Consider the following 24,361-nt stretch of genomic DNA (forward strand, 5'->3'; position numbering starts at 1 on the left):
ACTCTCTCGCCTTTTCTCGTAGTGAATGAACAAATTAATGCTTTACTTAATGAATGCTTAATTGAACCTACTCGGAAAGAGTTATAGCCAATCCATTCTCAGTCAACAATCCGATATTACTGTGTTGGACGCAGTGTTTCGGAGAGCACTGGTGTTTGGGGGTTAGCTCACGCCCTATATCCCAGAATAGATTTGTCTCGCAGTCGGCGCAGACAGAAAATTTGACACTTTGTTCTCACGGACTGTGGCCAACGATCAGCAATCTGTTGATTATGGGTAATGTAGTTTTCTAACTGATCCATCAAAGCCTGCAAACCCACAATTTGCAGGTAAAAAAAAATGAAATTGCAGTCAAAGAAATGGTGTGATATGCAGCTTAACGGCATCCTCCTGACGCTGATGGCCACTGGCCTCTTATCTCTGATTGGTGTCTCTCAGCTTCTCTAATTGGCTAGTGGCTTTTGGAGCTGCTGTTGCTAGTGGAAATAAGTTCGGGTGAAAGAGAGAGCAATGTCGAGGGGAAAAAACAATGTCGTTGGCCTGTTCCTTTTTCCTTTTTTTATCATTTAAGCAAACTGTTGTTAATGGACATGCCTTTAAAAAACGCTAAGCAACCATAACAAACAAGCAGCGAGCCCAATATAATGCTGTCAGTGGCGTTCCACCAGACCCTCTGCAAAACATCACCGGCAGCCTCTGCCATCCAAAACCACAGCCAGGCAAAAACCGAGAAAACCTTATCGATAACAACAACGTTTAGTATTTTTGACTGAGAATACCGTTAAAGCTGTTTATTTGCATCGCTATTTTTAACATTTAACTGATAGGAATTTTCCCCACTGATGGACAAATTTTGAGCCAGAAGCATAACTGCTCTATGTAGAACGTGCCAACTTGTGGATGGAATCTTTAGATGAGTTCCTGACTCACTGTGGTCATTAAAGACCACATAGCGCTTAACACAAAGTCATGTGTGCTTGGAGCGAAACACTGTAAAAATGCAGAATTTTGGTGCATTTGTTATTTTATTTTGAGAGACATTCATCAGACTCATGAACCTTCACACCAAGGTGCATGGAATTTTGTATGCATGATCTCCAAGTTGTCCTTTATAAAGTTTGCTCACGAGAAGTTTATCGGTCAAATAATGTGGCCACTGCAGACAATCAAATTTCAGATCAAAAGTAAAATTACGAAATTTGTTGGAAGTTTTTTTTCATAAAAATTGCGTCACTGAGGTCCCTAACGTGCTGTAGATGATGTTCCAGCTCGAGGGGTCAGATGCTTTTGTTTTTGGCACTGTCCCCGCAAGTCTTATGCAACATTGACTGACTGTTTCTGGTCTGTAGATTAACTGACCGCTGTCCCCTTTGCCCCCCCCCCCCCCCCATTCAGACCCTGGAGGAGCCCCCCTACCTCACTGTGGGCACGGACGTCAGCGCCAAATACAGGGGGGCCTTCTGTGAGGCGAAGATCAAAATCGCCAAGAGACTGGTTAAAGCGAAGGTAAGACACCAATCCCCACCCCCCACCGCGCCAGCCTGGACCCCTCCCTAACTGTGACTCACGCACGTGTGAGCGCAGAGCTTCCTGGAAGTACAACACCTGTGGCTTTCTTTCTTTCTTTCAGTATACAGTTTTCAAGTATATGTGGGCATGGCTGTTAAGTTATGTTCAAGTGCCGGGTGGTAGGTAACCACCAAGGTTGCAACCACCACCAGAAGGAGACAAAACCGTCCCCTATGCCTGGATAGAGTAGAGAAATAACTCGGCAAATTATCACAAGGCAACGTCAGATATAATTATCAGAAAACAGCAGTGATTGCAGTGTTTGATTGATCAGTGAGTTCATTTAAGCCTTCCTTTATTAGGCAGGACTGTAAGTTCTCTGAAATCGAGTGGTGGTGAAGTCAGTATGGTGAAAAATAGTAAAAAAAATTAGCCAGTAAAATAACCACAAAAATGTTTTATTCAATTCAAAGTCCAAATACACACAGTCCAGAACTAATTCATCCACAGTAACCTCCAGGGTTATTATGCAGTCCAGTCCTCAGGCCAAATAAACAGCAACAGAATATACATTCATAAATAATAAATTCATAATAAAATGCACCTGGGTAAATCCACCCAGCCAGCATGCAATTTAGAGGGCAATTTAAATAAAAAATTAATAAAACCTGACCTCATGTAAAGACACATAATTCAGACACACATCAACACAGTAAAGCCTTTTCCGATTTGATCATCATAAATTTTTCAATACCACATCGATAATTCTCCCCATTGGACATTTAGATACATCTGCCAATAACAACATATGATCTTGAAAATAGTCAGCTGCAGGATACTCGGATACACAGGCAAAATGGACATATAAGGAAGTTCACATATGATGCTATAGCCTAAAGAACACGTTTTTTGCAATCACCTAATAATTATTAGCAATTATTGGACAAAAAACTATTACCTTTACAGCTGTATAATCCCATCTGCAAAACTCATTTATTATTATTTCTGAAATGCATTCTATCGTTTCACATGCAAACCCCACATAATATTGTTAGCACTACTTGGGATGGGTATCTGCAACGCAACTGTGTTGCACTGAAATTTTTATTTATTTTTAAATAGCTTTTTTTTTTTTGGTACATGGGCCTCTTTTAATCATTACACTTAAAAATAAGAAAAATTACTACACTATATGTTTGAACAGGTGTCTGAAAATTAATGACTTCCAGACAGTGCTCTGTATTTTTGAGTAATTTGCCAATTTTGTACGTTGAAAACGTGTTTTTGTTGAGACTGTGGTTAACCACGACTCGAGCTGCAGCCTGATCTGGTCCCGACGCTGTTTATCTTCCGAAGCCGCGAGCTTAGTTTCTTTGAAGGTCGTTAAACTTGTTTGTTTATTATTCGTGTATATAACATAACAAAACCTGTCCTCTGCTTTTTACAAAACAATTGGTTGCGCTCAGACACAAAAATACTTTTTTTTTTTTATCTCCCATCACTCCTCTGCAGATCAGGTAGGCAGGAAGTAAACTTTTTTTCTCGCCCACACACCTGCGGCCTCATATGAGCTGCGCACGTACGCGATGTGTGTCATAGCGGCTCGCCGCAAAGTGAGAAAGGCCGAACTCTCGCGGCTAACCTCCGGCGTCTCCGGGGAAACCCGAGCGCGGAAGCGATGTGGCTAATCCCGGCTAAACGCACAGCACTCCGCGACGAGCCGAATCGCTTTCTCAGCTAGTTTTCCTGGTAGGAGCCAATGCCTTGAGTGCCTGTCAGACTAATGAAATTGCCCAGTGGTCGCTCCCCGGTCTGGTTCTTTGAGAATCGGACGCTGTGACCGGGCGGTTGCCGTCCTCTCTGTCTCCGTGTGCAGTACGCTCCACCGCCTCTGTGTTCTGAAGTCGGGCAGCGAGCTGTGGCCGGTGACGTCATCAGGGGCGTAACCAGGACCTAAAAAATACAGGGGTCAAGAGACTCGGCTGAGTTAGGGGTGGAGTGGCGAGTTAGGCCAGGGTATGCTCTTTTTACCCCCTTTAATTTAGTTATCTAATTGGGGATGCATTTTTGGGTGTAAATGCTGTACATGTGCCTCTAGATTAGGCTTAAATTTGAGAAAATATTAAAGATCCTTCATTCCCCTCCTAAATGAATTGCAGCTGCTGTTCTCACGAAAGAATGATATTAAATATAGGTTTTGGAAATGGACATAAAATATTTTTTTAAATACGTGGCCATGGACGTGACCTCGTGTCCTCAATGGTAGTTACAGTCAGAGGTTAGCCACACTAAAGCCACGCTGCGTTTCAGCCTCTCAGAGCCTGAGTCTAATCACAGGATAACTTGTAGGCCTCAGCCCTGGATGTGCCTTGTGTTCATTCTGAGCGCGGTTTCACTGAATTCCCCTCGAGGACGGTTAGCCACCGCTGCGTCTGTGAGTGGCTGACTGAACGCCTTCTTAAGGGCTCTGTGGGTGATTTGGATTGGGTTTGTGCCTGTGTTGCAGGCTAACTCCAGCCATGTGCCCAATGACAGTGTTTTGTTTCTTGGGTGTGCTACCGCACGGTATTGCACAGCACAATGCTGCAGCCAGGCGGTATTTAGGCTAAGTCTTGGGTTACAGCTATGCGCAGTCATCTCTGGAGTTCATTCCACTTAACGGCCCCGTTGTATTAATCTCTTCTCCGTGTCCTCCTTTCCTGCGGTGCGGTATGTTACTGTACTTTCTCTGGCTCTGAAGACTAAATATGTATGCTTTGCGGTGTGGTAACATTAATTATTTTGGCTTGGGTCAGAAGGGGAACTTGTTTGGCGCGGCTGCTGTTACTGTGGAGGCGCTGAGCTTCCGTTCGACGCGCTGCACGTTTTCCCTCTGTTCGGCGGCTTCACTGAGACTCAGAAATAATCGTGTGCGTGGCCTACTCTTCTGAGAGACGCTGAACAAAAAAGTAGACGTAAAAGCTGTTGCTGTAATGTTGCAGTGTTTACTGGAGCGCATCGCAAATAACCAAACTTGGTGCACATGTTTACCTTATGGCCAGGATTTTTTTCCTGTGTGTAATTCAGAATGGCATATGTTCAACCATTCAAATTTCTCCATACATACGACCGGGTTCAGCAGGGCAGTTTTAGCTTGATAAGAAGTCCACTTACCCAAGCAAAATGTTTTGCTGTGATGAAAGGTTTCTGTGAACGCGACCCTTAAGGATGACGATGGTGTGTGTTATAATGCAGAGTGTTAGTGGAGCTTTAAGGGTACTCTGCAGGGTGTGATTCCCTCTTGATTCTCTGAGCAGGTGTTCAGTCTCCTATCTGTAGACTGATTAGGAGGGTTATCAGCGGCCACCCCCCCCCCTTCTCCCCCCAGCACAGGCTGAGAAACGGCCGTCTGAATGTCTGAGTGAGCTCACCTGAAACCCGCTCACTCCACTGCTCCTCCTGCTGTACACTGCTCCTCCTGCTCCTCTCCCTGTCCACTGCTCCTCCTGCTGCTCCTCCTGCTCCTCCCCCTGTCCACTGTCTGCCGCTCCTCCTGGGCTCCCAGGGTCCTGAGCATTTTAACCGATACCTTTTAACCTGCAGCTGATGGACACTGTTAAATGATGTGGTAGTTAGCAGTACTGGCCAATACTGTGTTCAGCACCACACAGGCACCTTTACTTTGTGTGGAATTGAACTTCTGTTAGAAACCGTTGGCTGAAATTTTTGCAGGGCTTGTGTCTGTTTACATCTTTGCTTAGAAGGAATGACAGTGGCAGTTTTCGTTTGTAGGTTGGTCCGTTCGTTCATTCATTTATTTATTTATTTGTTCATTTGTTTGTTTATTGTTTTTATTTTATGCATACATTTTTTTGTTTATGTATTTATTTTTTAAATTTATATATGTATTTTTTTCAATGGTTTTCTTTCCGGCCGTCAGTGTGCAGAGCATCAATACTGAATTTGCAGTCTGTTGCTAGGCATTTCTTCTCCCGTTGCCATCTAAATGCTATGATCTGGAATAGAGGTTGAGCCCGTACCTGTGCCAGTGTGTAAGCAGGCAGGCAGGCCGCTTGGCTTTTGCTGAGTGGCATGCTGGCCCAACAGAAGGCCTTTTTAACGCGTCAGCTGACTCCGGCCTTCCTGCGAGCCGCACGGACGCTCTGAGCTTGCGGGTCTGTCTGAGGGGGAGTGTGCTTTTCACAGAGCCGCGTTTACACCCCCCCTCACACCCCTGCCCCCCGTCCATATGGAGTGGCGACGGCCGCGGGAGGCCAGAGCAGGAAAAGGGGATCGTTTTACAGCCGTGAAGGGGGGGGGGGGGAATCTGGAGCCCGCGTCCCTGGCGCTCAACAGGCCGGGCTCTGTTCCTCCGCTGCCGTGCGAGGAGTCGGAGGGGAGAGAGAGCCGCCTCCTCACAGGAGCGGGCGAGCGAGCGAGGGGGCCCGGCGCTCTCAGAGAGGAGCGCGGGGAAGGGAGGCGCGGGGAAGGGAGGCGTGGCTCCCTCGCTCGCTCGGTCCGGGCCGAATCCAGGCGCTCTGGGACCGGATAATGAAAGCGTGAAACATTTACTACCGCGCCTGGCTAACCAGCCTAAACGCGCCGGGCGCTGCTGGCTGATTTATGTGCTCTCGACACCAGCTGAGCGCTAAAGGACGTGCTGATCGCGGACGAGCTGCTCTTCAGTCAGCGGCGGTTTTAACCGGCTGGCGGGTTTGGCGGGTCTTCAGGGCCTGGAGATGAGTGACTGCTCTGGGGGGTGGGGGGGGGGTGGGGGGGGGGTCGTTCGGTTCGGTGCCAGCGGTGGCTGCCTCTGCCTGGCCCGGCAGCCCGTTCTCTGGTGCTTTATGTTGGACGGGCCTCTAAATGCAGCCGGTGCGCCTGGACGGGCTGGAGGCTCCACCGCCGTTCCCGCCGTTCCCCCCCGGCCGGCTCCCGCGCCGGAGCATTATGGCGTTACGGTCGCGGTCGCGGCCCGGTTCCCAGCGCTCGTCAGAGCCGCGGTGGCGGGCGGGCATGCGGCGGTCGGGTTTTTTTTGCCCGCGTCCGATTGGCTGACCACGGAGGAATGCGGCGCCTCTGCAGCCCTGGGGACGGCGCACAGAGGTGCTCCTGCTGGAGCAACAGGAGCACGCGGTCCTTCTGCACTTTGTCCTGGGACGGGAGAGTGGGAGGGGAGGGGGGGACGGGGGTCCTGTTCCCTCAGCTGGGCCGAAGCGTCCGCTCTCCCTCCTCACCCTCCGAACGGCCCCAGTAACCTGACGGATTGATGTGGCTCGGCCTTTTGGAGAGGGGTGCTCCTTTGGTCCACTCACTCTTTCCTCTGTTCCTCTGCTCCCCAGGTGACCTTCAAACCCGACTGTTCCACCGGGGAGGTACATGACGAGCACATCAGAGGCCCCTTGAAGGTAAGAGCAGGGGGGGTGGGGGAGTGGTTCATCTCTGGGGCCAGCTCGCCCTCCGTAAGAAATTCAGAGTTTGCCATTGCTTTGCTGATTCTGCTTGAATAGAATGGGATCTCTGTACACTGTGTGGAGCGGTCGTGTTGGTGACCGTGTTGAACGCGCTGGTGGCAAACGCAGCCCAGCCCAGTGCAGTGGATGCTTAACCCTTTCAGGCAGGGGAGTCGGACTCCAGTCCTGGAGGGCCGCAGTGTCTGCGGGTGTTCAGTACGTTTCAGCTCCAGTGGTTCATTTAAGTCATTGATTGGCTAACAAACCTCTGTCTAACGAGGTCCACAAACATTGTTCTCAAGGCCTTAAAGGATAATACAATTGAATTTTTTTCAGTGTCGTCAACATCAAAATACCTAAACCGAAAATGCTTTCCGAATCTCAGTGTTTTTTGGGGTTTTCCTTCTCCATTTAGCCTTCACCCAGGAAAGCCATTAATTCCAGTTGTGCACTGAAGCCTTTAAATACAACTCAGAAGGACATAGTTTCAAACACGGACAGTGGAGTTTTAACCAAATTCATTTCTAAACAGAGCAAATTGCTCATTCTGTTGGGCACTATTTTTAGTATTTTGGCACCACGCCAAAGTACTTTCCTCGAAAAAGCAGTCGTTGTCACTTTATAAAGTTGTTTCAGTAAGAAGCACAAAGGCCAGGTGCTTTGTAATGGTGACTTATGCTGACTAAAACAGCAGTACTATGTCTTTGTTTTAATGCTATTTTTGGACGGGACAATGGAGTTCTATGACTTTTGGTATGTTGACGTTGGCTCGATGGACAATGATCGATGTTCGTAGGATAAATTAATTGAAAGTTGGACAGAAACATTATCGGTTTTTTGGTGAAAAAAAACTGAAAAAATGAAAATTACCGGTGTCAACCTGTAATTGGCTGCTCCAGACCTGGAGTCTAGCACTCCTGTTGTAAGGTGTGAGGTCACAAACATGTGATTGGACTCAACATGTGCTCTTAACTGAACATTCTAATGCCGACGTAACAATCACTGCTGGAAACTGAAAGCGGTGGACTTGCTGCAGGGCGATGGATTGCAGTCGCCAGGCTGCCAGTTAGAGCACGGGGTACGCCTGGCTGGCAGTCTGTCCCTCCCGTGCCCCCTCACCCCCACACAGAGCATTACAGCACGCACCACATGACTAGTTTATTATTACAGCATGCGTCTGCGAGCAAGCAAGCAGTCTCTCCTGGCCATTCCCACCATTCAAACCGCATGCGCAATGGTAAATTAATTATGACTTTTTTTGTTATTGCCATTTGTCATTATTTGTTAAAGTTAATATTCTCAGAAAGGTTCCTCTGAACAGCAGGCAGAAAATGAGCCTCGGTTTCTTCGCGGGAAGCCCAGGTCATTACCGCTGTGAAGACGGTGAATCTGTTTCTCTGGGGTTTAATAGTCATGGCGGCTCATCATTTGATGGTTATTGATCTTTTCTGCGGACTCCTGGTATAGGTGGGGGCTACGGTGGAGGCGAGAAACTCCGACGGGGTGTACCAGGAAGCCGTCATCAACAAGCTCACCGATGCCAGCTTGTACACCGTCGGTAAGTGTGCGCGATGCGTTTTGAGCAGTGCGTGAAGTTGTGTGTGCGTGCATGTTTATGAAAGGACGTGTGTGCACCAGAGACGTAGTCCCCCCCCCCCCCCCACACCGAAGTGCCATAGAAACGTGTGAAATATGTGGAAGTTGATCGTGAAGGACTAGAGCCCCCCCCCCCCCCAAACCCCTCCTGAATAAACTGAATTCCTGCTCATTGGTGAGCTTTGGGTGTGTGCTTTGTGTAACTGGCTCACTGTGCCAGTGCTGTGTGGAATCATTTCTGGGGAGAGGGTGTGCGTTTTTTGTGGGCTGTGTGTGTTCACAGGATTTGTGTGTTTGTGGGGGGTGTGTGTGTTTATGGGTGCTGTGTGTTTGTAGGGTTGTGTGCATTTGTGGGGGGGGGGGGGGTGTTTGTGTGGGCCGAGGGGGTGTTCATGTGCTGAAGGAGTGTGGGTAACACAGTGGCTTGTCTCTCTCTCTCTCTCGCTCTCTCTCTCTGTCTTTTTCTCTCTCTCTCTCTCTCTCCTCCCCACTCTCTCTCTCTCCTGCTCTCTCGCTGTCTCTCTCTCCCCCCCTCTCTCTCTCTCTCTCTCTGTCTCTTTCTCTCTCTCTCTCTCTCTCTCTCACTCTCTCTCTCTCTCTCTCAGTGTTTGATGATGGAGATGAGAAGACTCTGAGACGCTCCTCTCTCTGTCTGAAAGGAGCGCGGCACTTTGCAGAGAGTGAGGTGAGCTTCCTCCACCCTCGCCCCTCTTCTCTACGCACCCCTTTCATTCTCAGTGAGCTCTCCTCTTTACACAGACAGGCTTTTGAGAGTGGGTTTATTCAGGAGCCCCGACTACTCTATTTACCTTTGGATTTGACTTTGTATTTATTCATGTTTACTTAACTGTATACAATAATTTCCAGCTCTAGGATGTGCCACAGCTCTACGCTGACTTAAAATCCTATGAAAACAAGGTTCACCATGACTTTTAAATTAAATTCCGGTTGTTCATCTTTCCCTCACCCAACCTACGTCAGATTTTCTGTTTGTGTGCGATGAGATTATGTGCTTGTACATTGTGTAATTTGTGGAACTGCAGTATATGCATTGTGCACATACAGTAGGTTTTAGAGAAGACTACTGCAGGCATAGATGCATTCTGATGATACTGCCAACAGATACTGTTAACCTCGTTTGTATATAAAAGGTCTGGAATTGAAAAGGTTTTTCTTATTTGTTTATTTTTTAAACTGCATTTTCGATTCAAAACCTCAGCCGACTCAGTACTTGATCCTGTTCATAAGGCAACCTCTGCTCCACAGAAATATCAGAACTGTGGGAGCCGAAGGGGAAAGGGAGGAATTGTGGGTAATTGTTGAGCAGGACACTGCTTGTTTTGAAAGCAGACAGGGTTGTAGAATGCAGGATTTTCTGTGGGTATAGCTGACATTCACTGGATGGACTATTTTAAAGGCATTTCGTTTGAATTGAATTTGTGTTCTGAAGGCAATATTAAATTGCTCCCTTCACCAATTAATTAATCTGCACCTACCTCTTTTTATCATTATTTGCTTGGTAAATGTCGTTCACCATGGAAACCTGTTCTTATTAGTTTATTTTTAAATGGAAAGTGGGCGGCCTTTTTTACTTGCTTTAGACCCTCGACCGGCTCCCCCTCACCAACCCTGAACACTTCGGCACGCCGGTCATCGGGAAGAAGACCAACCGCGGCCGACGGTCCAATCCAGTGTGAGTATGGGCTCTGACCCGCCCTGCCCGGTGACTGGGGGGGGGAGGGAAGGCGCACTTCCTGGGAGTCTGACGCATTGCATTATGGGTAGGTTGTGTGAATTTGTACAGAAAATAGAATTTGTATAGAGGTCCCAGGGCCTTGGTTACATGGTGCTAAGTAAACAGTTAGACCGTCTTTGTGGAGAGGAGCGCTGAACAGTGTAAGCTAGCGTAGGCTCGTAATGCGGTCTGGCTGAACAAACCCTACTGAACGCTCAGAGCTAGTGTAGGCTCATAATACAGTCTGGCTGTACAAACCCCCTCCACACTTCTCAGTTTCTCTACTGCAGAAAGATGACATTCACCCACTGGCGTCTGGCATGCGTCGCGCGGCACAAGTCGCTATTATGAGCACTTCCTGTCCGGCCGTGCGAATGAACACTTCCTGTGTGAGCTGGAACACTTCCATCGCGAGCACTTCCTGTCTGGCCGCGCGAGTGAGATAAGCCGGCTGCCGGGCTCTTTAACAGCGCACGTGCCCGGGGGCGTGTGCGGTGGGGAGCGGAAGTCAGTCTCGTGCACTTCCTGTCCGCCCACTGCCCGGAAAGTGGCAAATATACTGTAGTGAAATATGGCGGAACGGACCCCGGGGACGCCGGCCTTCCCCCCGGGGCCCGCGTTTAGGCTCGGTTTAATCACAGGCCTTCCTCCCCGTGCTGCTGAGCACACGCACGCACACACACACACGCACACACGCCCACCCAACCCCTCCACCCTGGGGCATTCGGGATAAAGTCAATGTTTTCCTGAACATCAGAAGCAGTTTGTCTCATCTTCGGGGGTCCCGCTGATCTCTTAACAAATGGGATTCCTCAGAGTCTCTTCAAACCGCTCGGAGAGCAGCCGTTGCTGTTTTAGCTTAACAATCAATTTGGGATCAAAGAGGGACATTTTTACATCCCGCAGTTAGGAGCCATTACTTTGTGAAGTTAGAATTATACGCTTATGTACCGAAGTAAATAAACAATCATGTGGCTGATATATCCAGTGCCTACCTTTAAAGTCAAGTCAACCCTCGGGTCTCTTCAGCTGTAATGGCTTCCTAATTATAGGCACATTATTGTCGTGTGATTTCTGTAAACCGCTTTAGAGAAAATTAGCATGCACTATCCGCTAGGAAAATGATCCTGAAAAAAGATATCTTTTCACTGCTAGCCTTTGCATAATAGAGAGAGTGGTTTGCACAGGAGCCGTGGAGCTCATTTATAACACGCTGCGGTTAAGGGCAAAGGTGCTTGTTTGAACTAGACGGTAAGAAACCACCACGCTCTCTGGTGGTGGCAGGTGGACACCCACTAACTGTGGTCTCATTTTTTTAAAATTGTTTGTTTGGAAGTGCATGCCACAGCACATGCTGGCTATAGCACCAGTGGAACCCCGCACAGGCTGAACACAGAGCACAGGCTGAACACAGCGCAGGCTGAACACAGAGCACAAGCTGAACACAGCGCAGGCTGAACACAGAGCACAGGCTGAACACAGAGCACAGGCTGAACACAGCGCACAAGATGAACACAGCACAGGCTGAACACAGAGCACAAGCTGAACACAGCGCAGGCTGAACACAGAGCACAAGCTGAACACAGCACAGGCTGAACACAGAGCACAGGCTGAACACAGCACTTGAGTTGTGGGCACTTCTGCACGCCACTATTTTCAACTGTAGTTTTGGGCATTTTAAGGAGAGCTGTGTTTTGGCCAATCACATTTGAGGGGTTGTTTATGTCCCATAGAGCTGGTTTTGAAATGTTGTTTACGCTTTCACAGAGCAAAGGCAGATAAAATCATGGGGAGACACAGAGGTTCACAGTTCCCACGGTCCTTAATAAATCCTTGAAAATATTTAGATCCTGGGAAGTCATGGATAGTGACCTAATATTCCAATGTCTTTGACAAAATGGATAATTTCACAAATAATGACAGAAAATCCTATGCAGCAAGCAAAATGCATCCAGCTTACATGCTAAATCATTAATATGATGTTGGTTGCTTAGAAAACTTGCTATTTCAGTCCACTGATGGTGCTAGCTAATTGGACAACTTCCTCTTCCAATGGCAGTGTAAACAATCTTTTGTAAAGAAGGTCCTAGCATTATCCTTAAAACGACATTGAAAATCTTGGAAACTGGTATAAACCGGATTTGACCGGAACCCTGGACTGTGAAGATGGCCACACATTGCAGAGATGTCTGCAGACGTCTCTCTGGCAGTAGAGTAGAGCTGACCTCCCTGCTCCTTGCGCATTGAGAGTGGGCCGCACTGGGCTCTGACTGCACATCTGGCTGGGCTGTGGGCAGCAGTGTAGTATAACGGGTAAGGAACTGGTCTTGTAACCTAAAGGTCACTGGTTCAATTCCCATGTAGGACACTGCCATTGTAAACTTGAGCAAGGTGCTTAACCTGCATTGCTTCAGTATATATCCAGCTGTTGTGTAAGTCGCTCTGGATAAGAGCGTCCGCTAAATGCCTGTAATGTAATGACTGTGCAGAGTTAGGGTTCTCCCTGCTGGCGGCCTCATAGGCTGTTTTTCGGCTGCGCTCGCTCTTTAAAGGAAGCAGGTTTATTCAGGAGCGTCTGCATTTAAACAAATCACCAGCTCAGGAACGTGCACCTCAGGAGTTATGGCACGGGTTTGCCCCGCTGCCGTGGAAGGGCTTTTAAATAAACTTAGCCGATCGCATTTAATTGCTGGGTTACGTATTTGGAGTATCAGAGCACATTTCACACTTGTGTTATATAAAAATATTTGGAGTTGAAGTGTGGAATAGCTCGTCAGCGTCGCTGAAGGATTCGGATAGCCTGGGGTCTTTCAAGATCTAACTCGAGACGGTGATGGTGTCAGTTTCAATGCAGAGTGTGTTACTGTTAATGAGCTTTTCAGAAAACAATTTGCATATTGCTTTTGTTTGTTTGGAAATGTCTTATTTTAACCAGTCATTTTAATGCATGGAATGGACCTTATTATTATTATTATTATTATTATTATTATAATTACTACTACTACACATGGATAAACTTATGAGATCATCACAAATGCCACCTCTGTGAGTGGTAGTTATTTCCTCTCGTTTTTCAAATGGTGCCTCTCTCCTTTCAGCCAAGAGGAAGAATCGTCTTCGTCGTCAAGTGAGGAAGACGAGGGGGACCAGCAGGACAATGACGAGCTGCTGGGGAAGGTGGTGTGCGTGGAGGCGGTCGCCCCCGGCGACAGGAAGAAGAGCGCGTGGTACCCGGCACTGGTGAGGCTCGCGCGACTCCGGCGGTTCTCAGAGCGTAGCGTAGCGTAGCTTAGCGTAGCGTAGCGCGTCGCGTGGCCCTTCAGCAGAAATGGCGGCTTCCTTGAGCCGCTACAGACAAACGAGACGCAAACGAAACCAAAGAATCCTGGACTCTCCTGAACTTTAAAAAATATTTGAAGAGACAGTTGTTATCAAAACGCACAGTGGTTGGTGTTGAGCTGTTTCTTAGCATCGCTTGCAGATTTGACTTGATTTTCCGCACCGAAACATGATTTTATGTTTCAGCACAGTTCGGGCATCGCTATCTCCCTTTGATTAAAGCACAGGAACACGCTTTGGTTTCCCAGCCGAAGATGTTTGCCCGTTTGTTTTTATCGGCTTTTGTTTCGTGATCAAAGGCCTACTTTCTGCTCGTGAGCCTTTTCAAATCGAGCCAAGTTCAATGAAATCGCGTGTGCTTTGTGTGCAAAGTGCAAAGCTTTGAACGCTCATCGATAGGAGCGTCACTGTTTCCTCTGAGGGAGAATGCCGTCCCATTACCTTATTCAGAGGACCGGGATTATGTTTTTAGCTGCGTTTAAAAATGTTGCTCTGTGCGGACGCGTGAAAGCAGCGATGTTGTTTTGGAGTTATTTACATCGGCCCGTGTAGATGGGGGAGTGGATATTTGTAGTCCTGTCTCATCGGGTGTCGTGGCAGACTACCTGGCCTTTTGTGCAATTTGCCAAAGCGTGACTGTTTAGCTTCACGTCTGTCGGAGGATTTGGCTTCAGGCTGGTATCACGATTGGGCAGTCCACCAAACAAAATAAACATTTGTTTGGACAAGGTAGCGTCTGTGTTTGCGCATGGAATACATTCATCTCGGCTGTTTACCTAGCTAGGTGCCACTTGCATCTTGGAAGGCTTGTTCTGGTTGTTCGGAGAGCTCTAGGGACGAGTGGCTTAACGTTCTGCCATTCATAATTACACTTAAACCTGCGTGCTGCTGCTTTTGGGTTGTTGTTCCTGGCAGTCTCTGGACCCAGACTTTGCCTCTTCCAGGCTGCTAAAGGAGGAACTAGCAGCATTCACTGGTGGAAGCTTAACCTTTTTTTACTGAGGTGTACAACTGGCTAGCTGTCACAGTGCTGGGGTGAAATTCTGTGCGAGCTGTCTACGTGTGAGTGTGTGTACATTCTCATGCGTTCTCTTTGCTGATGGATTTTTATTTGCGTTCTTTCTTTTTTCTGTCCGTTCCGTGAAATGAAGGTGATTTCGCCAGACTGCAGCGAAGACTTGGCCACCAAGAAGGACACCGTCCTCGTCCGCTCCTTCAGGGACGGAAAGTTGTGAGTATTTTTCGATTCTTTCAGTGCTCTCGTACGTTTCACATTTTCTTCTGTCTTCGGGTTTTCAAGGGCTAAAGACTCTTTGACAAAGGCGCTTGTAGCCTCATGACAGCTGAGACTGACCATGAGGACAACAGACTATGCCGGCGATCTTGTGCTTGGAGAAGAAAAGGGTTAGAAAGCACTGGGGGGTGCATCGGTTCAAAGGGAAACAATCTGATCCAGTTGATACAGCATGCAAAAATCGATCCGTATCGTTATGAAGCATAGCAAAATACTTGAAAAAATGTCCATAATATTATGTCAGTTTGCTCTCTAGCAACACTGCTGACATCACTGTTTATGTTTCTGACTCAGTGTAGGCCTCCTCTGCTGGATGGGTGGCGGGTGAGCCTAGAGGTTTGGGTTGCCAAAAAGACTGATAAGAGGGGTGCCAGATTTTACTTTTCTTATTCTCCAGCACTGTAAAAATCCCCCCACTTGGGAGAGACCAGCCCTTTGAGCTGTTACATGCGAATATGACCTGCAGACCTTGTATTGCCTAGAAAAAAATGAGAGATTCTGGCAGCGCTGTAATGAGTTGATTTTAATTTCAGATCACATCTTGTCGACTGCGTCCTTTGACACTCTATCCCACTCGGGAAAAGTTTCTAAATAAATACATAATTATTTCTGTAATTGGCATCCTGCAACTTGAACCAGATTATCTGTGATGGATGGATTTAAAAGAGTGGGAAGAGATTCATATCCATACCGAAGAAACTGCATTGGCTTTAATCAGTTAAGTCAGTTAAATCCGTATAGCATCCAGATTTAAAGGATTGTTCCTTTTTTTTCAACCTGGATCTTATTTTTGTTTACTTCCCGTCATTCCTATCAGTTTTTTACTCAGCTGTTTCATCGTCGAGGTTTTTGGTTTTTTTTAGAGTTTTTTTTTCTCCATATCAAACTCCAGTTTATCAAAATAATTCAGTTTCATCTTGCAGAGTTGACCTGCCGTACTTACCTATTCTCTGCACACTCAAAATCTAATTTAGCTCTTCGTCTGTGTACGCCGGTTCAAATAAATATGGGTGGCCATCAAAGTGAAGACAACATTCTCATAATAGTCCTATGAATAATCAGCCATTGCAGCAGGTTTAGAATTAGGATTTTCGACGTTGGCTTATAAAGGTAAGCCGCCCACTGTTGTGAGTAATGAATTTGTGTGCAAGCAGTGTAGGTTAGTACAATGGGTCAGTGCTGCTAGTTGAGAAAGAATTACTTCAAATTTTGGAAACTAAATTTCAACTTTAACGTTTGTTTTCACTTCTAAATAAGAGGTTTGGGTAAACTGGATGTTTGAGGTGAATTGAACCTCTGTCTCGATATGCCTCATAAGACGACTCTAAAAAGCCCAAAAAATCTCAACAATGAAGCCGCTGCGTGATATACTTTCAGAACCAACAGGAAAGATGGAAAATACTATGAAAATAAGACCCAGGTTGAAATTAATAAAAGGCTCCTTTAATTGCCTCATTAAAGCACAATGTAATAATACTAGCGTTAATACTGAAAGTGTGTATAGCGGTCCTTCATTAATGTTTAATTGTTAAGTCCTCTTGACCCCCTAAGGGAAACAGTCATCTGCGCTGTGTTTAATTGGAAACTGAAATGAAATGAGGCTTGTGTTTCTGTGTGCTGTGGGCACGGAGGGAAGATTCCCCACAGGCTGCCCCTGTTAAACGCCCTTCAGTAATGACGGCACAGAAAGGACTGAGCTTTCTGAGTGACGCGTCTCCATAGTAATGCGCCCGCTGCAGCGATGTGCCTCCCGGTCCGGGACCTGAACCTGTACCGGAGCATGCCAGTGCCAGCTGTGCCAGGGGGGTCCCGCAGGCAGTGCGTTACTGGGAGGGAGGGTTATTCCCCGCCCCCCCTCTGGCTGACGGACAGCTCTGGTCTGCCTGAGGTGGGGGTGGGTGTGGTCTGCGTTGCTCCGCCCACTGTACCATGTGACCAGTCGCTCCGCTGTGTTGCAGCTGCGCGGTTCTGCGGAAGGACGTGCGCGAGATCGATGGGCAGACGGCTCCGAAACCAGACGCGGCCCTCAAGCCAGGTAAGGGGGGGTCAGCGCTGAGAGGTGGATTGTGGGAATGTGGAGGAACCACAGGGCTGGGCAGAGTTAGCTTGGCTGGACTTTTCTCCTGAGTGCAGTCTTGTGTGCCAGACTGGTTGACATTGTAAGGAGATATTAGGAGATTCCCCCATTGAACCCTGGGAACTGGCCCTTTGCTGCAGCCAATAGCTGATCCAGGATCAGCTCAGCCAGTCTGGCCAGTCTGCTCAGAGCTGTGTTTGGGGCTCAGTGTGGGGAGATCCCTGCTCTGTCTGTGCTGATCGCATGTCATTTCAGCATTCCTGCCTCACACTCATTATACACACACACACACACACTATACACCTGCAGTCCTATAGGTCTTCGTTCCTCAAAAAATCCTTCCAGAATATTTTTAAACATATAATAGTTTTTTTAAACGTTTTTTATCCCCTTGCCTTACTTCTTGCAGTCATGTTTGTAGACCTTCCCCACTCCTTCAGTGGCCTCTGTAAAGTGTGGCTTCAGTGAGCTCACACAGGATGTCACTGCGCTACACTGAACCCGCCCCTCCCCGTCCGCTTCATTCGATAAACCAACTGCCACTCACCACAGCCTGCCTCTAAACAGCCCTGCTGAAGTAGACAGCCCAATGGGGCCCGGGTAGCGGTTACTGTGAGACCGGCACGCTGTGGGCGTGGCGTTAGTGACGGTGCGCTGCCATTGGCCAGCTCTGGACGGCGCCCTGGAGTTCCTGCGCTGCGGCGGCGTGCCGAGCTCCTGGAGGACCGAGGTGAAGGACGAGACCTCCAGCAGCGAGGACGACGAAGACGAGGAGGAAGAGGAGCCAGAGGAGGACGCCAGCAGCGGAGAGGAGGAGGTAGGGCAAAAGAGTCGGTTCATTAGAATGCTCAGCTGTGTGAAGGGCTTTGCGTGTGAAAAGAATGCGATCTGCGAGCGGCTCTGGATTGGATCGTCTGTTGAATGGCTGAAGTGTAAATGCTAGCGGGCGAGTAGTTTCTCTTCGCCTGAGTAACAGGAGGCCTGGCGGGCTCTGGGTCGCCTCGAGGGCATTTGGGCGTCGCGCCGCTGCACTTAGCTCAGATTTATGGAATGAGGAACGGGTTTGGGGGGGGAGGGCAGTCGGCCGGACTGCCGAAACTGAGGCGCTCTGAGCAGGGCTGTGAGCTTCGTTTCTGCTCCTTAATCCGGCATTCTCCTCCCACCTCTGCGTGTGGAACTGGCTCTTTAGCCGGATTCGCCTCTGCCGCCGTGACAGGGTATCGGTTTTTGTTCTCGCTAGAGGCCGAGGGTTCGATAGAAACCAATAGAAAAGTCGTTCTGCGTGACCGAAGAGTCCCAGCGTCCGCTCCACCTGAACGCTCTTCGGGTGTTAGGGCCGCCGCGTTCCTCGTGTAGGGAGTGCCTTGCTCGAGGGGTGGGGTGTGGCTCAGGGAAGTGGGCGGGGCTTGCGATGATGCTCTGCCTCACGGTGGCTTCCTGTCTGCAGGAGGAAGTGGAGCCCTTTCCAGAGGAGAGAGAGAACTTCCTGCAGCAGCTCTACAAGTTCATGGAAGATCGAGGTGAGGTGTCAGTACATCAGGGATGTGAATCTTTATTTCTACCCCAAACTCTCAACTCTCTTGTGTATGCTTTATGTAAAATGGTCACACAAGGTAAAAATAACCAACTCGGACACATTACCTGTGCATTGTAGTGTTCAATGATCATCAAAAGCTGAATTACCTCATATAAACTATTCTTGATTTTTGTTTCACATGTCTGTTTCCATTTTAAACCATGCAGATTGCAACACTGTTCATGTAGCTTATGCTCAAGAAATGTGTGGTGAGAAAGCAGCAGTCATGGTTCCTCTCCTTGCAGGCACACCCATTAACAAGAGACCAGTGCTAGGCTACAGAAACCTCAACCTCTTCAAACTCTACAGGCTGGTACACAAGCTGGGAGGGTTCGATAATGTGAGTGCAAGCATGCCCATTGCTGTTTTATTAGACCACTGATGTTCCTCTGTGAGTGCAAGCATGCCCATTGCTGTTTTATTAGACCACTGATGTTCTTCTGTGAGTGCAAGCATGCCCATTGCTGTTTTATTAGACCACTGATGTTCTTCTGTGAGTGCAAGCATGCCCATTGCTGTTTTATTAGACCACTGATGTTCTTCTGTGAGTGCAAGCATGCCCATTGCTGTTTTATTAGACCACTGATGTTCTTCTGTGAGTGCAAGCATGCCCATTGCTGTTTTATTACACTGCTGATGTTAGTTTCAGTGTCTCTTGAATCCTGGCTGTCTGACTTTGACCATAACTAAGGCTGGGTGTTTGTCACGGAACAGATTGGCTAAACTCATGGAGCAGTCACAATAAAGTTGTTGAAAATAACAGAAAACAGGGTGTCAGTTTTTAAAAATATTAATGAATCTCATGCACAACAGTGGCAAACAATAGAAGCACATGTAGCAGCAGTTACAAGTGTGTGAAGTTTAAAGATAAAGTCGGGGAAGGAGTGCTGGGCATCAACACTGTTGAAATGTGGGGCCGTCACACTTCTGATTGAAACAGTCTTGATCTCTGCGCATTCCAGAACCTGAACTCATTGTCACACTTTGCTACTCACAGCATTTGCTAAAATGGTTACAATTGCCTAAAAGTCGCGGAAATGGAAAAACGTAGAAAGTCAAGGAACTGACAAAAATCATGGAATCCAAGACACCTGCGTCTTTTGTGACCAACAGCCGAACAGAACCGTAACACAGGCCTAGAGTGCTGTATGTTTGAAACTTGAGAATGTTCAGGATTTGAGCTGATCAGTTTGTACTCTAAGCCTTGGCAGAATGGGTGGTTTAGCAGGGCTAGAAAGGCCTTTCCTTATGGTCATTTTCAGAAGGATCTCTGGAGTCTGCCAGCCTGCCAATATCTGGCTCACAGCATTATCTCTCTCTCTCTCTCTCTCTCCCTCCCTCTCTCTCTCCCTCCTGGGCAGATTGACAGCGGCTCTGTGTGGAAGCAGGTCTACCAGGACCTGGGGATCCCCGTGCTCAACTCCGCTGCCGGCTACAATGTCAAATGCGCCTACAGGAAGTAAGTTACCCCCCATCCCCCCCGCGGGTCTCCCAACAGCTGCGCCTCACCCAGCCCCCCCCCCCCACCTCCACGCGTCTCGCAGGAGAGCCGGGAGTCCGCTCCGCTCGAGTGACTCCTCCTCAGAATCCCGCCGTGTTTCCACCGAAGGGAGAACGCCACACGGCACTGGTCTCCTCCCAGCCGCCGGGATTTGGGTGGGGGGTGGGGTGGGGGGGGGGGGGGGGGGGATGTGTCCACCTGAGACCAGGCTGGGAGCGCAGATCCCCGCACCTGCCGGGGGGCGGTCCGTCTGGCTGCACCCCGTACCCCCCCCCCCGGCCTGAGAGCTAAATTAAGGGGAGCCCCGCTCTTTGTTCTGTGAGCCAAGCGCAGCCGAGATGAGACCGGCCTTCAGTGTGGGGCTGCAGTGTTCTGGGCTTAAAGGGTAATTAGGCAGCTGTAACAGTGTCTGTTTCCCACCGCATTGCTGGCCAGGGCCTGTGTGTTTTTTTTTTCTCTCTCTCTCTCTCTCTTTCTCTCCCCCTGTCCCTGTCCCTCTTCCGACTTGACCGACATGGCGGCCGTCCCTTTGCAGGTACCTGTACGGGTTCGAGGAGTACTGCACCTCCACCGGGATCGCGTTCCAGATGGTCCTCCCGCACCGGGCCGAGCCGAAGGCCGAGGAGGCGTCGGGGGCCGCCGCCGCCGCCGCCGGGCCGCCCGTCGCTCCCGGCAACGGGGGCGCGTCCGAGCAGAGGGCCGTCCGCGAGGAGCAGCAGCGCTCGCGCCCGGACGGCAAACCTGCCGACCTCCAGCCTGTCCTGTGCAAGGTAGCTACCCCGGCCCGCCAACACCGGCTGCCTGAACGCGGCGTTCGGTGAACAAGGTCAGAGTTAACCCAGGACCTCTGATCAGCTGTCAGGCTAGTGAGGATTAACTACAGTATGCCCGTTTACTCAGTCCAGCGGATTCTACAGGAAGTCCTCTATTTTAGTGCCCAGCACTCTGAATACTACACACACGTGGTAGTGTTAAAACTCCTCACTTATCTAACATGTAAAATATTTCGTTTTATTTAATTTAATAATTATTATATAATATGGCAATTAACTAATAAATCGCAAAGACTGAGCATTCTGGTGGATCAACCTTGGCCTAAACATGTAACTTAATCAGGTTGAAATTAAGAGCTAGTTTATGAAACATTGTAACACCACGGTGGAGACAAAGCATCACATGACTAATCTGAAGATGTACAGTGCTGTGCAGAAGTCAGACACCACCCTTTCAATTTCCAGTCATATCAGCCATTCAAATAATTTTTTCCGCACAAAAAGTTGTTACCAGAAGTATCAATGACGTTATGTTAGAATCCTTTGCATTCTGAAGTGACTCTTAACATTCAAACACCCACGCAAACACACCTTAGCTGCCTTGGAGATTTCTTTGTCATGTACTAAATGGCTACAGGAGATAGTTCTGATGATGAGATTAGATATAATTCAACTGCATAAGGAAGGTGAAAGTCAAAGGAAATAAGTGGAAAAAACAGGGGTTTCCAAAAACGGAGTTCAAAAGATTATCGCAAGATACAGCAGACACTCTTATCTAGAGCGCATTGGGAGGACAAGTGCATAAATCAGTGTTAAGAACAACAGTGACCCAAGAGGTGGGAGATGAACACTCAGAACCCGCTAATGTGACAACCTGGGATCGACTAGTAAACAAAGTCAGGCCTGTCTGTTACATGAAAATACACGTGGGTTGCACAATTACGAAACGCAGCGAGTACAATTTAGCAAAATCGCAGTGTAAATAAAATCAATACCTAACAAACAATGCAACAGCAAAATAGAAGTGCGATCAATAGCAATTAATCACGGCCAGAGCAGGCAAGCCTTTCGCAGAAGTAAAACCTTTCAGGAGAGGAGGCGCCTTAACACCACAGATTTGTGTGTATACACAAAGGCCTCAGCAAAGTATTAATTTCCTGAGGAATCCCTGCGGATCTTTCCGGAAAGGGGAGGGAGAGAAACGGGCGATGGCCGTAGGATCCGGGCGAGTAGGGCAAGTCACTTTGCACTGTAACAGTGCAACATGGTGTAGGCTGCATGCAAACTAACCTACATCACAACGGGCATCGCAAGTTCTAAAAACTAGGCATTAGACTCAGGGCTTGGCCTGTTCTTCCTAAATGAGGTTGTCTAAAGATCCCCTGACTGAGTGAAGTTCTCAGTACTAGACTGAATTCCTGGAGACTGGGTGTCCCACATCTGCACGAGGGGGATTACCCGCACTGTGATTTGGCAACCCGTCCCTCTTTTGACTGAAATCCAGGTCCAAATAGGCCCCGAAGGGGAAGGGAGTGATTGGTTGAAACGGCACAGAGTGATGCCTAACTTATGCCCCTCCCCCAAAAGCAGGCAGAGGAGGAGGAGGAGGAGGAGGAAGCAGACACAGGCAGCGATAGACTGGAGGCCGCTCGTCAGAAGAAGGAGGAAGAAGACGAGGCCGTCAGCAGGCTGGGGCGTAGCGAGGAAGACGAGGACGCAGACGAAGAAGCCGGGGAGGAGGCCCCCAGCCCCCGCGCGGAGAGCGTGAAGCCGGAGCCCTTCGAGGAGCTACGGGACGGGGAGAAGTCAGAGTAGGTGGAGCTCGAGTCCGCGCCTCCGCAGTCGAAACTCCGCGCTCGCGGTTTCCCCGTTTCCGTTTCGGTCGCTCTGAGCTCGCAGGCGCGAGCGGGAACTCGGCCACGCGGCTGATCTGGGTACAGCCCGCAGCTCCCGCGCAGCCAGGGTGTCTGTCCTAAACAAGCCTCTGCTGCTGACCCTGGTACAGCGGACTGCCTGACCTGTGACATCACTCTCGCTCTCTCTCTCTCTCTCCCCCTTTATTTCCCCCCTGCTTTGTTTAACCATCACCAGCGCTTCTGTGCTTCTTTCTGCTCCTGCCACTAGCTTTTGTGTTCTTTTTTTTTTTTGTTTAAAAAAAAGAAAAGAAAAAAAAAACTTTTCATTTTTAGGCTTGTTTTTCCACAGTTGTATTGCGCTTCATTTAAGGGTTTGACTGTTATGAATCGGTTGAAGGTGTTGATAGCTACCATCTCTCCCAGTTGAAGTCAGGCCGCAAGTTTTTTTGGCTAATGCTGCTCAGTTGTTCCTGGGACTGGCAAACTCACCTCCTCTGTCTGTGAAGCTGTTTGTTTCTGATTGGCCCATTCAAAGTTCCATTTTAGTCTGGTCTGCTTGACCCCCCCGTGGTTTGTGGTTTGTGGTTTGGTTGAAGTTTGGCCTGGGGAGCCATCTGGCTGGTTCGTACTCGATGCGCGCAGACGATTCGTACGTTGAGTGATGTTCACGTTGTGATGTTGAGAATGCAGGTCTAATGAGCTTCAGTAGCCTGTACCTTTCTCTCAACCGTATTAGGGGTATCAGAGCAGTTTTTGTTTATTGTCTATCTAGAGGTTGATATTATTATGCAGTAGTCAGGGGACATAGCCTTCGTGGCCAGGCTACTAGTTTCTGAGGTCAGCAGCTGTTTTGGTTGTTGTGATATTTGCTGAGAGGAGCTGACATCACGCCACTGACAACAAAATGGGTGATATGAGCGCTAGCGCCATCTACTGTATGGATGTCCACAGGGTTACCGCCTGGCTGACTGTGGAGGCCGGGAGCAGTTTTGCCAGCAGGAGCAGTCTTACTGGTGCGAGTAGTCTGAGTAGTCAGAGTAGACTTATTAGCTGGTGTTGTGTACCAGAGGAGCAGTGTACCTGCAGCAGTAGTCAGGCTGTTGTCCATTGGCCGGTGTTTGAGGGGGTGTGGCCTGCGGCGGTGGCAGCTGCAGGTTGTTTGTCGGTGTCAGAGACTGCTTCGGTCGCGAGGCCTCGATCTCCGCTGCCTTCTGTGCTCTGCTTCCTAACGTCTGTGCCATGGCTGAGCTGATGTGCTGTGCTGCGCTTCGCTGTGCCAACCTGTGCCCTCTTCCCGCGGCTACGCCTGTGCTTGCGCCCAGGGCGCCTCCCCCTGCCGAGGGGTACGCCCACACTCTAAACGCCGTTCTGTGGACCGGGGACCCCATTAGCGGTACCTCGTTGTTTGGGGGTGCTGGGTCCACAGAATCAGAGCGTAGGCTCAGGTCAGGAACAGGAAACTCTACTCTTACCTGTGGGAGTGAAGTAAGTGACAGGGGATTTTATACAAGACAGTACAACCAGTCTATTACCCAGAGTGCAGTTTGATCAACATGAAACCATATGCAAGTTACACAGGTGGCACAAGTGATATTCATTAGAGTTGTACTTGAGCCTTCAGTGGGGTTTTGCAAAGCATCCAGCCTCAGGCTTTTTGTGCACACACTCAAGAA

General features: G+C 48.8%; 1 protein-coding gene across 4 annotated transcripts in view; it reads left to right on the forward strand.

Annotated features, from left to right (window-relative positions):
* The window catches only part of arid4b (AT-rich interaction domain 4B), a 52,440-nt gene that overhangs the window by 16,809 nt on the left and 11,270 nt on the right, over positions 1–24,361 (forward strand). For 3 of the 4 annotated variants that reach the window (XM_035400038.1, XM_035400035.1, XM_035400036.1), the window contains exons 3-16: positions 1,396–1,506; positions 6,831–6,896; positions 8,409–8,499; positions 9,143–9,222; positions 10,139–10,230; positions 13,371–13,512; positions 14,763–14,842; positions 16,864–16,940; positions 17,651–17,799; positions 18,430–18,502; positions 18,804–18,898; positions 19,920–20,017; positions 20,595–20,829; positions 22,420–22,643. In XM_035400038.1, the coding sequence (XP_035255929.1) occupies positions 1,396–1,506; positions 6,831–6,896; positions 8,409–8,499; positions 9,143–9,222; positions 10,139–10,230; positions 13,371–13,512; positions 14,763–14,842; positions 16,864–16,940; positions 17,651–17,799; positions 18,430–18,502; positions 18,804–18,898; positions 19,920–20,017; positions 20,595–20,829; positions 22,420–22,643 (1,613 nt within the window). The remainder of the gene's footprint in view (positions 1–1,395; positions 1,507–6,830; positions 6,897–8,408; positions 8,500–9,142; positions 9,223–10,138; positions 10,231–13,370; positions 13,513–14,762; positions 14,843–16,863; positions 16,941–17,650; positions 17,800–18,429; positions 18,503–18,803; positions 18,899–19,919; positions 20,018–20,594; positions 20,830–22,419; positions 22,644–24,361) is intronic. The other variant, XM_035400037.1, reaches the window with a different exon arrangement.

Source organism: Anguilla anguilla, chromosome 18 (genome assembly GCF_013347855.1).
Source record: "Anguilla anguilla isolate fAngAng1 chromosome 18, fAngAng1.pri, whole genome shotgun sequence".
NCBI classification, from domain to species: Eukaryota; Metazoa; Chordata; class Actinopteri; order Anguilliformes; family Anguillidae; genus Anguilla; species Anguilla anguilla.